At 37.5% G+C, this 13,046-nt stretch overlaps 1 protein-coding gene across 8 annotated transcripts in view; it reads left to right on the forward strand.

Annotated features, from left to right (window-relative positions):
- TPST1 (tyrosylprotein sulfotransferase 1) overlaps window positions 1–13,046 on the forward strand; it is a 121,872-nt gene that overhangs the window by 63,359 nt on the left and 45,467 nt on the right. For 6 of the 8 annotated variants that reach the window (XR_014235322.1, XM_082358624.1, XM_082358627.1 and 3 more), the window contains exon 3: window positions 3,359–3,557. Coding sequence is in view for 6 of the 8 variants with exons in the window: in XM_082358624.1 (XP_082214750.1) it covers window positions 3,359–3,557 (199 nt within the window). In the remaining 2 variants the exon portion in view is untranslated. Of the gene's footprint in view, window positions 1–3,155; window positions 3,212–3,358; window positions 3,558–9,986; window positions 10,330–13,046 lie in introns of those variants that run through there. The other 2 variants (XR_014235321.1, XM_082358629.1) reach the window with 2 other exon arrangements.

The raw sequence follows: 13,046 nt of genomic DNA on the forward strand, positions 1-13,046 counted from the left end.
TTGAATGCAGATAAGAACAATCTAGTCTTGTCAGTCCTGTGATTAAAACCCTTCTATCATTCCCAACTTCCCAAACACGACATACGAGACCCTATGTGTGACTTCAGTGCTTAACACAGATATGTTTCAGAATTCAAAATTTTTGGATTCTAGAAAGGTCATATGATGTACATAACACATATTATATAACATCCTCTGTTTGTTCTGGGTCAACACTCTGTAATCAAGGACATCAGTATTTCTGCATTAAAGAGTATGATTGTTTATGCCAAGAAGAATAAAGACTATAAATAGATTCCTATCAGTTCAGGTTATGTTTTGCTGCCACATGAGTTACAGGAAAATGTTTAGTTTTTGGATTTCAGAATTTGGGACAAGAGATTGTGACCCTATAGATATCCAGTGGTCTGCTGGAGCTGGATTGAGCCAGCTACAGTGAACCCATTTTTGTGCATCTCTTCTCAACTCTGTGGTCAATGACATCATGTTGGTAGCTTGAAATCAGCCATGGTGGGAGTATTTACACCATTGGTCGTCAGTAAATGCTACAAATTATGACCTTTCCCTTCTCAGAGATCAGGTTGTTAAGTGTTACCGGCACAGCCCTGTATATACCTATTACATGTGTAGTATGTTATCACTGTGGCAAAACCACTTAGTCTATGCAGTATAGAAAAAGAGGCCAAGGTTTTCAGGGAAGCATAGAATGTAAAAATCAAGATGTGATTTGACGTCAATAGGACGGCAGTAAGAGAAACTGGGTAAAGCAGATGCTTTGGAGTCAGACAGATGTAGGTTCAAATTCTACCTCCATTATTTTCAGACTGCGTGACTTTGGATAAATCACTTATGGGTCTCAGTTAACACAGTTGAAAAATAGGGACTGATAATATTTCTCTTAAGGATGTTTCAAGGATTAAAGTAGATATCATATGCAAAGTACCTGACATAGAATGAACAGAAATTATTATTTTTTGTTTACTATAAAGCATTTTTTTATTGAGATGTTTATCTCTGCAGATGTGACTCCCATTCTCTAACACTCCTAGTGCACCCACAGTAAATATCACGCAGTTCAGCACTTGGATGTTCTCTAGTTATTTCATCTTTTTTTTTTTTATAAAGTATGTTTGGTTATATACTAGATATTTTTATTTTCTTTTTATTTATTTATTTGGCTGTGTCGGGTCTTAGTTGTGGCACGTGGGCTCTTTCATTGCGGTGTGCGGGCTCCTCTCTAGTGGTGGCGCACGGGCTCCAGAACACGCGGGCTCAGTAGTTGCGGTGCGTGGGCTTAGTTGCCCCACAGCATGTGGGATCTTAGTTCCCTGACTAGGGATCGAACCCACGTCCCCTGCATTGGAAGGTGGATTCTGAACCACTGGACCACTAGGGAAGTCCCTAGTTATTTCATCTTGTAGCAGTTGATCTCCTTATTAATATATGATCCTTGACCTCTTGAGCATGTTTGTATAAACTAAATTTGTAGGGGTTTTTTTTCTCCATGAAAAGCTTTTACTCATTAGTTTAATAAACATTTATTGGGCATCTATTATATGTTAATATGCTAGATACTGGTGAACGTGAAATTAATAAAACATAGACCTTCCTTACAGTCTGGTGGAAGGATAGATAGTTGGGCAAGGAAGCCAACTACTTAAATGCAGGGAAATTAGGAGGCTTTTGTAGTAATCTGAGTGAGAAATGATGGTGACATGAACTAAGGTTAGTGGCAGTAAGACTGGAGGAGAGATTTTCCTACTCAAAGATAGAGTCTCTAGAACTGGATAACTTGGGAGTGATCTTACTTTCTCCCTGTTCCATCTGAGATCTCTGGTTTTGCCTTGTAGATAGGTGGTGGTGCCATTTATCAAGATAAAATGTATATGAAGAGGAGTAGATTTTGAGCAGAAGTTGATGGGTCCAGTTTTGGACCATCTTAGTTTTTGGGTGTGTGCAGGGTATATGGATAGGGTAACCATATAATTCATCATACAAACTTGAACATTTGTGGGTGTGAGTGGGATGTGCTGTTCATAATTAAGCTGGGGGCAATTGGTATAAACGGGACCTGTCCTGGACAAACCAGGATGTTCTTTAGTCAAGAAAGAGTGGGGTCTACTCTTTGTTGTGGTGTGCGTGCTTCTCATTGTGGTGGCTTTTCTTGTTGCAGAGCACAGGCTCTAGGCGTGTGGGCTTCAGTAGTTGTGGCACGGCAGGCTCAGTAGTTGTGGCTCACGGGCTCTAGAGCGCAGGCTCAGTAGTTGTGGCACACGGGCTTAGTTGCTCCGCAGCATGTGGGATCTTCCCAGACCAGGGATCGAGCCTGTGTTCCCTGCATTGGCAGGCAGATTCTTAACCACTGTACCACCAGGGAAGTCCTCTCTTGTGTATTTTTTAAGGAGTGGAGACCCTTTGAGGGATTCTTCATCAGATAATGGTTATCTGCAGCGAGAGATCGAAAACTTAAAGAAAAAGGTCTTTTTAACCTTTTATTAGAATACTGTGTTTGAATGACTTCTAATGTATTATGATATAAAACTCTCTTAGGCACTTTTGTTTGATAGTCATTTGGCCAAAATCTGCTAGTTCAGATCCAATTTCAATCTAGATGTCATTTTAGATCATATTTTACCCTAAGATTATGAGTTATTTAGTCAAATATAGTGTCACTATAAGCTTAAAGTAAATTTCTAGGTCAAGAGGTAGAACACATTTATTTTGTAATATCGAAAGTCATAAACAGCACTCCTTTTTCTTCCTTAGAAAATAGGGTTCTTTAGGAAATCAACAGAAAAATGGGACAAATGAATATTTTGCAGTCTAAGTGGATTATGGTTGACTATTTTCCCCCCAATATTTTATTATGAAAAATTTCAAACATACAAAGAACTGAAAGAATTATACCCACTAGCTACAATTAACATTTTGCTATATTTGCTTTATCACATAATCTGTCCATCTTTCTGTTCCTCTAGTCATCGTTCATCAAGCCATCTTATTTATTTGTGTTTTTTTTTTAATGTATTTCAAGTAAGTTGACCAGCTGTTTTTCTAAGCAGTCTTATCTTTGTTATGTTTTTCTGAATGTTGTAATTAAAGTGTCAATACATTCTGTGCAGATGTTTTCAGCTGACCATTTTTCCTATTTCTAGGAATCTGAGGTTGCCAATAATTGCTGTCAGATTGAGAACATTAAAAAAAAAGTCTAGTAAGTAATGTCAAGCCTGAAAAATGCACTCTTTCTCAATAGCTTTTATAATCTGGAGACTTGTAATTTTTAAAGTCATCAAAAATAATTTCCAGTACTGTTTTCAGTATTCTAAATACATGTTTATTCACATTATATTGTTTTCAGAGTGGAGAGATCTACAGACCAAGTCATCAAGCCAGTCAATGTGGGAGCTCTATCAAAATGGGTTGGGAAGATACCTCCAGATGTTTTACAAGACATGGCAGTGATTGCACCCATGCTTGCCAAACTTGGATATGACCCGTATGCCAATCCACCTAACTATGGAAAACCTGATCCCAAAATCCTTGAAAACACTAGAAGGGTAAGTGAGATTTTTAAAGTGAATTGAGAAAACTGGTTATGGAATTGGGGTCCTAAAAAGTTTTTTCTGATTTTGTTCCTTGCTTTTTTATGATCAGAAAATTATTTTAAATTAGAAAAATCCTATTTGTAAAATGCTTTATCATCAGAAATCTTCCACTGCATTTTAAGGATAACTGTGGCTCTTTCCAGGGACTATGGGGACAATTCTTTAATCTATTTTTCCCAATTTCTAAGAATGGTGCTTACTGTTGGGAAGATTTATTCTCATAGCTGATTATCATAAATTTGCATAAACACCAGAATTATTAGTGACCTCACTTCTAGTTTCTTTTTACTTTGAATCTAATGGCTACTTTACTTTTCAACCTTTGTTTAGATGAGGCATGATTTCTTGACACCTGAAAACTAAACATTGGCTACATGAGAAGAATTATTACATAGGTACAATAAACAACCCTCTGATTGAGAGAAAGTTACTATTAAAGTGTAGTTACAACTACTTCTTTTATAAGTTATGCTCATATCTTTATAATCTTATTTGAGAAAAGCTGAAAACTCAAAAAATCTGAATATATACCTTACCTGTATAATCTATTTCAAATCATACCTTAATGTATTTTTTTTTATTGTGGTAAAATTTAAATAACAAAATTTACCATTTTAACAATTTATAAGTGTACAGTCCAGTACATTCGTATTGTTGTAGAACTGTCACCACCATCCATCTCCAGGACTTTTTTCATGTTTCCAAACTGAAACTACATAATCATTACCCATTCCCCCTTCCTCCAGCCCCTGGCAACCACAATTCTACTTTCTGTCTATAGATGTGGTATTTTTTGAAACTACAGTTTAAATAAGACAACCGTGTTAGCGTAAGTTCACTGATAGGCTGTTGGATTTCAAGATTAAAATTCCTTGCCTTTCTCTGGTATTTTTTTTTTATGTCAGTGTCCTCTCCTCCCCACAGCCTTATAATATATCATCTCTTTAGTCTGTTCTTCTGTTGATACCTTTAATCGACAAACAAACTTATATTTCATGAGGCTGATTTCCATGTGGATTTTTTACTCTTAGATATTACTTTTGTTTTCTTTTTTCAAGTCATTAGTGGCTATATATGAAGAGCTATTTTCTTATAAACCATCATATATGGAGGCAGATTTTTTTTATTTTTAAAATAATCTTTATCCTTTTTATATTTTTCATACATACAAGCATTATTATAAAAATATAAACTTAGTTTATAAAACTTATAAAATTAAAAAGATAAGAGAATAAAATTTACCTATAATGTTACCACCCAGACAAATACCATTTTTAGCATTTTGTTGGATTTCTCTTTCTTCTTTGCATGTTGTTAAACAAAGGTAAGAATACTTGTCTTACATCTCACTTTTGCACATGCACAATCTTGTATTCAGCCCTTTCCACTTAATATTCATGAGCATTTTCTCATTGTGCACATGCTTTTTAAACGTAATTTTTCATGGTTGTATAAATAAATCATTTTATGAGCCACCTTAAATCCTTTATGAAACACAGTAGTAAGTGAATGAATGAATGAACAAACAAATAAAATGTATCCCTAGTATATGTTCTATAATTTATTTTACCATTTTTCTTTTGCTGTTTACAATTTTCTGTTTGACAAATAGTGCTACAGTGAACATCTTTGCACATACTACCTTTTAGTGGGGGTTTTTTTAGGGCTAGACTAATGAAAGTGGAATTAAACCACGTCAAAATATCTGAAATTTTTTTAAGGTGCATGATATATGTTGATAAATTTTTTTTTGTTCTTTTGAACTACCAGCATAATATAGATAATTTTATTTTAGATTTTTGCTAATTTTAATAGGTTTCATTGATTAATATAATTGACCATTTTCCAGTTATTACCTATATGTATATATTCTTCTATGAAACATTTCGTAAGTTTGAAAAAAGTTTTATATGTGTTAAGGTTTTGTGAATTACATTCTGCTAAAGGCAAAGTATACAGTGCATTATCATAGTCCTTTTTAATCTCTTGGTAATTGGTAATTCATAGCTTTCTCCTTTGTACAATACTGAAATGGTTTTTATAAACCAAGGTACATGTGTAAGTGATATTTAGAGGTTCCCCAAGTAGTAGACATTATAGTTTTCCTACATGTGAGTTGACCAGCTAGATTATTCTTGGCTTGCTTGAGTGGTTAAGTAGGGAAGAATGCTGTGGTTTGAATCCTTGTGACTAGAGAATTTGTTTCATACACATTTGTGGCTTTTGAAAGAGTTTCAAAATGCACACTGGAATAAACCTCCCCACCATCTTTGTCTACCTCTAAAGTGACAAATAATTTTGAGGAAAAAAAGATAAAGTGTGAACTATAATTGCATTTTTGAGCACTTTGTGATAATGCATTCAAGCTGACATCCTTGTTTTATGGGGTTGGACTATATATTTTCAGAGCTTTTTGCCTGTAAAAACTCAGATGCTAATATATCCAGCATTGATGATCATGAAATTTCGTAAAGTAATGGTTAAAAAGTGATCTTCGATTGTCAGCTGTGACCTGAGATGGACTCCAGAGAAAGAAGGTGGCTGTGGAGATTGTGCCCTTTATTTATGAGATGGGAGTGGGGAAGAAATTCACGTTTTGACTGGGAATATAGAATCCAAAGCTCTAGGCCTAAAAATTCTAGTTTTCGTACAATTTTGGGTAATCTAGAAGTACTGGTGTCTGAGTCAGTGTATTTTGGGGAGATGTTGCCCAATTTTGAATAGAAAATCATGTGCTTCATGGTTGCTGTGACTCAGATGGTAAATTGGAAATGAAATGCTCACAGATTCCATACCCTTTCCCACCATGGTCTCTAATCCCACAATTGTAGCACATTTTAGTAAGGAGTGCCCTCTAGATTACATTCTAGCCATCTCCCTCCCCCATAGGTTTTTAATCTTTTTAGAGTTATCGACCTTTGAGAATCTGATGAAATTTATGGATCCCTATCTGAGAAATGCAGACACATACATACACAGAATTTTACCCACAATTTCAGTGGATTCATAGATGCCCCTGAAGCCTATCAGATTAAGGACTTCTGTTTTACAGTCTCCTTAAGCTCATCCACTCATGTGATTTTGATTACAACCTATTTGCTGATGATCATAAATCTTTATCTCCTACTGGGTCTCTTTCCTGAGCCCTAGGCTCATTTTTTTCCACCTGCTTTCTGTATCTCTCCACTTGGATATTCACAAGGACCTCAAACTCAATGTCCAAATGAACTTATTGTCCAAAGTTGTTCCTTGATAGGCAGAAGCTAGATGGATTGTTCACTAAACTGAGCAAGAATCTAGAATAGGGGTGGGATGAGGCTGTGTTTATCTGTATTTGCGTTGTCTGTGAGCCAGTGAGCAGCTGTGCGGAGCAGAGTCCTCAGGACACGTGGGTCAAGCCAGAAAACAGTTCAAATACCTGGTTACTAAACCCGGAGGGTAAGCTGAAAAGCAGATCCAAGTGTGAATGCAATATCCAGTTGAAAACCAGACTAGACAGTACTAAAGAAGAGCACATAGTCAAATGGAAAAGCACATATCAGTGTGCAGAACCCACAGAGCAAACAAGAAGGAACTTGAATATTAATTAAGTGAGCTGGGAGGGGGAGTTGGGTTATATCCCTGAACCAAACAGTAAGAAGCTGCAGCAGTTAGAATTGATGTTCTTGCATTAATGGGAGAACCTGTAATGCACACCTGTGTTTTCTAGTTCCTGTACCCATCAGAAACTGCTTCTACCTGTTTTTCCTGTCTCCATACGTAGCATTCCTATTTGTCTAGTCATCAAAGTTAGTTAGGATTAACTGGCTTTGCAGATCACATGTAATTAATTGGTCACCAAGTCCCCTTGATTCTGCATTTGAAAATATCTTGATTCAATCCTATTTCAGGTACTTTAGTTCAGTTTCTCCTCATTTTTTACATGAATTATGGTTTATTCCCCTTTGTGTATGTGAGTGTGTTCAGTCATTCTTCTGCTACATTTTTTAAATATTCAATGAAAGTTATTTTTTAAAAGTTCAAATCTGAATGTATTATATCTGAATATATCATTCCCTTGTGTAAACCTTGAATAGCTCCACTAGTACTATAGGATAGAGCCCAGACTTCTTAGAATGGCATGTACTTTTCAGGTCTTTGGAGATTTTCTGGTGATCTTTTTATTGTTTGTTTCTAGGTTAATTCCTTTACGGTTAGAGAACGACTCAGTGTGGTTTCAGTCCTTTGAAATATATTGAAAATTGCCTTATGGCCAGCATATGTTCTCACATGTCACTTGAGAGGATGTGTATTCTGCAGCTGTTGCAGAATTCTGTAAATATCAATTAAGTCATGTTGTTTCACAGTGTTGCTCAAATCTTCTAATTCTTATTGATAGGGGGTGTCTAATTTTATCAGTTTTGGAAAAAGATTATTTTTTATTTCTGTCAATTTTGCTTCATGTGTTTTGAATCAGTATTATTAGGAGCAAACCCTTTTATATATTCTTGAGGAATTAACTCATCATTATGAAGTGTCTCTCATCATCTCTGATGTTTCTCTCTGGAAGTCTAGTTTGTCTGATGTAAACATAGCCACTTCGTTGTTTTTATGCATGCAGTGTACATGGTATATTTTTTTCCGTCCTGTTACTCTTAATCTGTGTCTTTATATTTAAAGTATGTTGCTTATAAGTGGATATAGCTGGTCTTGTTTGTTAATCTCATAATCTCTGACTTTAAATGGACTAGTTAATCTACTTACATGTAACGTTATTACTCACCTGTTTGGGTTTAAATCTACCACCTTGCTGTTTGTTTTCTATTTGGACGTCTGTCTTTGTCCCTTTCTTTCTTTTTTCCTGCCTTCTTTTGCATCAGTCTAGTTTGTTTAAGTATTTCATTTTATCTCCACTATTGGCTCTTAGCTCGCCTTGTTAGCTATACCTCTTTTTTTATTTGTTTGTTTATGGTAGTTGCTCTCTGACAGGAGCTGCAGACTTTTCTGTGAGCCACAAATGGTCTTTTTCATCTTTTCTGAAGACTCAGATTTTCATCTGGAGTCATTTCTTTTTACCCTGATGAAATTCTTTTAGTATTTCTTATAGTAAGGGTATGCTGGCTACTAATTCTCTCAGCTTTTGTTTATCTGAAAATGTCATTATTTCTCCATTATATGAGAATATTTTGCTGAGTATAGAGTTCTAGGTTGACAAGTTTTTGGGTTTCGTTTGTTTGTTTTACTTTCAGCACTTAGAATATGTTATTTTATTGGCTTTCATTGTTTTTATGGGAAGTCAACTAAAATTCTTATGAATGTAATAGTTTTTTGGGTTTTTTTGGGAGGGGGGCTGCTAATAAGACTTTTCTCTTATCTCCAGTTTTTGGAAGTTTGACTAAAATGTGCCAAATTCACTGATCGTCTCTTTTGCCGTCTCTAGTCTGGGCCTCAGGTTTGATTTGTTTTTAATTAACCTATCTTTGAATTCATTGATCCTTTCTTCTTCTGTGTCTGGTCTGCCATTAATCCCATCCAGTGACTTCATTTCAGATAGTTTATTTTTCAGTTCTAGAATTTCCATTTCTCTGCTGGAATCCTCCATCTCTCCACCCATTCTGTTCATCTTTTCCTCTCAATTCTTATTTATTTACTCATTTATTTATTTTTGGCTGTGTTGGGTCTTCATTACTGTGCATGGGCTTTCTCTAGTTTTGGCAAGCGGGGGCTACTCTTCGTTGCGGTGCGCAGGCTTCTCATTGCGGTGGCTTCTCTTGTTGTGGCTCGTGGGCCCTAGAGCACAGGCTCAGTAGTTGTGGCACATGGGTTTATTTGCTCTGTGGCATGTGGGATCTTCCCGGACCAGGGATCGAACCTGCGTCCCCTGCATTGGCAGGTGGATTCTTAACCACTGTGCCACCAGGGCAGTCCCTAAATTCTTTTAACATATTTATAATAATTATTTTAAAGTTCTTATACATGGGTCTGTCTTTTGGCCTTTTTTCTTAATTATGAGTTATACTTATTTGCTTCTTCACATGTCTTAGAAGTTTTGATTTCATACTGGACCTTTTGTATAAAAGAAGAGTAGAGAGTAACCTAGATAATATTTTTGCTTTATTTTTCCCAGAGAGGGCATATTCTTTTTTCTGTCAGGCAGCTAGGGTAATTGGCTGATCATTCAAATTTCAGTGTGTCAGGCCGAGCTGTGGCTGAGCAACAGTTTTAATTAGTTTACTTCTGGATTTAAATGAGATTGTGGAGATTTGACCTTTAGCCCAACCCACAGTTTCCTGTGTGCTGTAGATAAAAGGTTGACTTCTTTGACTTTTTAAAAATAACAGCTGGCAGGGAGATGGGTTGAAGCTTAAATTAATTTATTTCACCTCTGGATTGCAACTGCAGCAGGGCCCTGGAAGCTAAGGACCACACAAGACTGGGCGATCTCGGACTTCCCTGGTGGTGCAGTGGTTAAGAATCCGCCTGCCAATGCAGGGGACACGGGTTCAAGCCCTGGTCCGGGAAGATCCCACATGCCGTGGAGCAACTAAGCCCGTGCGCCACCACTACTGAAGCCCGCGTGCCCTAGAGCCCATGCTCCACAACAAGAGAAGCCACCTCAATGAGAAGCCTGCGCACTGCAACGAAGAGTAGCCCCCACTCGCCACAACTAGAGAAAGCCCGTGCACAGCAATGATGACCCAACGCGGCCAAAAATAAATAAATAAATAAATTTATTAAAATAAAAGATTGGGCTATCTCTCTCTCCTTTCTAGCTCTGCTCCCACTGTTACTTACTCAACAAAAGGCCCTTGGGGTACAATTGTTAGACCAAGAGATTTATTTTTACACCTGGGGCTCTTCTAGATTTGGATCCATCATACCAGTCCACACTGCCACTAAAAGTTCAGCTTCTTTTTGTCTCATCAGCAAAATCTTTCACCTCTGGTAGGCCTGCTTTTCTGCCTACCTATATGCACAGTAGGCAGTTGATTCAAGGTAGAAAGGGGCTCTTTGCTCACCTTTGAAGAACTCATCCTTCTCTGGAATTGGGTTCATTTAGACTTCTTTGCATCCACTGCTTTTTGATGGCTCTAAAGAATAGTATGAAGTTTAGTTTGTCTGGTATTTTCTGATTGTTTTGATGAGAGCGGTGGTCTTTTGGGTCTTTTGAGACCTCCTGCTTCGTAACCATAATGGAACTCAGAATAGCATTAAGATTCTTTGTCTTCTGCTTTCAACCTTCCTTTTCAACCTTATCTCTTTTTATCCTTCTAATCACACCCCACTACCTGCCTTTCATTCTTTTGGCACATTTGTATACCTCTGTACCTTTGCACTTACTCTTCTTCCTGCCTTGATTATCTTGCTTCTCTTCTTCATTTTACAACTTTGTCCTTTAAGACTCAGCTCAAATGACACCTCTTCTGTGCCACAGATCCTTCTACTATACTTTGTGCCTGCCTTTGCTCTTGCAGTTGTCACACTATATTATGATTTTTTATACTATATGCTGCTTCTTTTACACTAAGGACTTTTCAAAGGCAAGGACCACATATGCATTTTGTATGCTGAGCACCAAACTTAATACTTGAGAATTAGTAGGTGTTTAATAAAATGATTTTTATTAGCAAAATAAATCTTAGACATAGGAATAAGAATATTTCTTCAACCAAAAATACTGTATCCTGATATGAAGCTCTTGTAGACAATATTTGAAGTTATGGCCCAGTTCATAGGGATTCTACCTTATGTGAGAAATGCTCCATCACCCAGAAGTGAGCTCCAGTGGCTATGGCAGTACTTTATTACTGTATCAGTCTGCATTCAGTTGGGGAAAGAGAGCTACTGTAAGTATTACAGGAGTGAGGGGTTTAATATGTTAATTATGGCTTACACAAGTGTGGGAGAACTGGAGAACTGAGGGTCTGGAAAATTTTTATCATATACTGGACATTTTATGTAAAAGAAGAATAGAGAATGAACTGATAAATCTGTCATAGAAAGATCAGGAAAATAGGCATTAATGATTTAAGCCTGAAGTGGGTGGAAAGCCAGAGTTTGCAGAGAAGCCCTCGAAACTGCATCTAGCTGTCAAAGTGGGACCTCAGTAAGGGAGCCTAAGGAAGGACCTGTGAGTCATGCCATGGGGATGAAGTGGGAGCTTTAGGAGAGGTCTGTGGAAGCACTGCGTGTCTTGAGAACAATGGCTTCTGCTTCATTTCCATTTTATAAATCTCTTTTATAAAAGAGAAAATCATATTTTCTCTCATTGGCAGCCTTTTACTCAGAACCACACAGGGAAGGGAATTATGGGAGACTTAATTTTCTGCCTTAGACAAAAGTAGTTGGTGGTACCAGTTGACCACGGACAGTCCAGCACTGCTTATCTCTTTGCCAGCCTGACGTACATACATTGCCATTTTAACCCCATTTAACTTCCAAATAAAGATAATGACATTGTGCTTCCACCTTACATGATGCAATGATCCCTTACAAAACTAAAAGCATACTAACCATCTCCCCAAAAGAGGAGACACTGTGTTTCACATTGCACTTTATTCATTTCTGGGTGATATTTATTTACTCCCCTAGCTGAGTCACATTCCGTCTTTGATATCCTGAAACCTAAGTACTGAGATATAGAGTCAGCCCTAAGTAATACACCTTATATTAGAGCGTATGGGAATGGGAAAGGGAGGGGAAAAAAAAGAAATAGTTAATCTATTCAGATATATTCATAACAAAGCAGGAAGAATATCTATAACACTATTGTAGTCCTCATTTCTGCACCTGCCACGTGATCATGGATGGTATTTGTAATTTCTTTCTTTCTCTAGCTATTTCATATTCCATTTGCCCTCACTAACCATGTTGGTCGGATGGTGACCCAAACCTTCATTCTAAAAGGATGTGTGCCAATAATGGTCATGCCTATATTGTTTTGCTGTAATTTTCCATTAACTTTCCATTGTAAACAAGTGTAATAGAGGATCTTCTGGGTTCTAGGAAATGTCTTTCCTTCCTCCACTGTGTCTTTTATTTATTTATTTTAATTTATTTTATTTTTGGCTGCCTTGGATCTTCGCCACTGCACTTGGGCCGTCTCTAGCTGCGGTGAGCGGGGGCCACTCCTTGCTGCAGTGCGCAGGCCTCTCACTGCGGTGGCTTCTCTTGTTGCGGAGCACGGGCTCTAGGCGCACGGGCTTCAATAGTTGTGGCACGCTGGCTCAGTAGTTGTGGTGCATGGGCTTAGTTGCTCCACAGGATGTGGGATCTTCCCAGACCAGGGATCGAACCCGTGTCCCCTGCATTGGCAGGCGGATTCTCAACCACTGTGCCACCAGGGAATCCCCCCTCCATTGTGTATTTTAAATCCTGTTTCCTAAGACTATACTTTCAGGGATCAACCAAGATTACTCTACCCAGCAAGAATCTCATTCAGATTTGACGGAGAAATTAAAA

Source organism: Balaenoptera borealis (genome assembly GCF_965194805.1).
Source record: "Balaenoptera borealis genome assembly, chromosome: 16".
Lineage (NCBI taxonomy): Eukaryota > Metazoa > Chordata > Mammalia > Artiodactyla > Balaenopteridae > Balaenoptera > Balaenoptera borealis.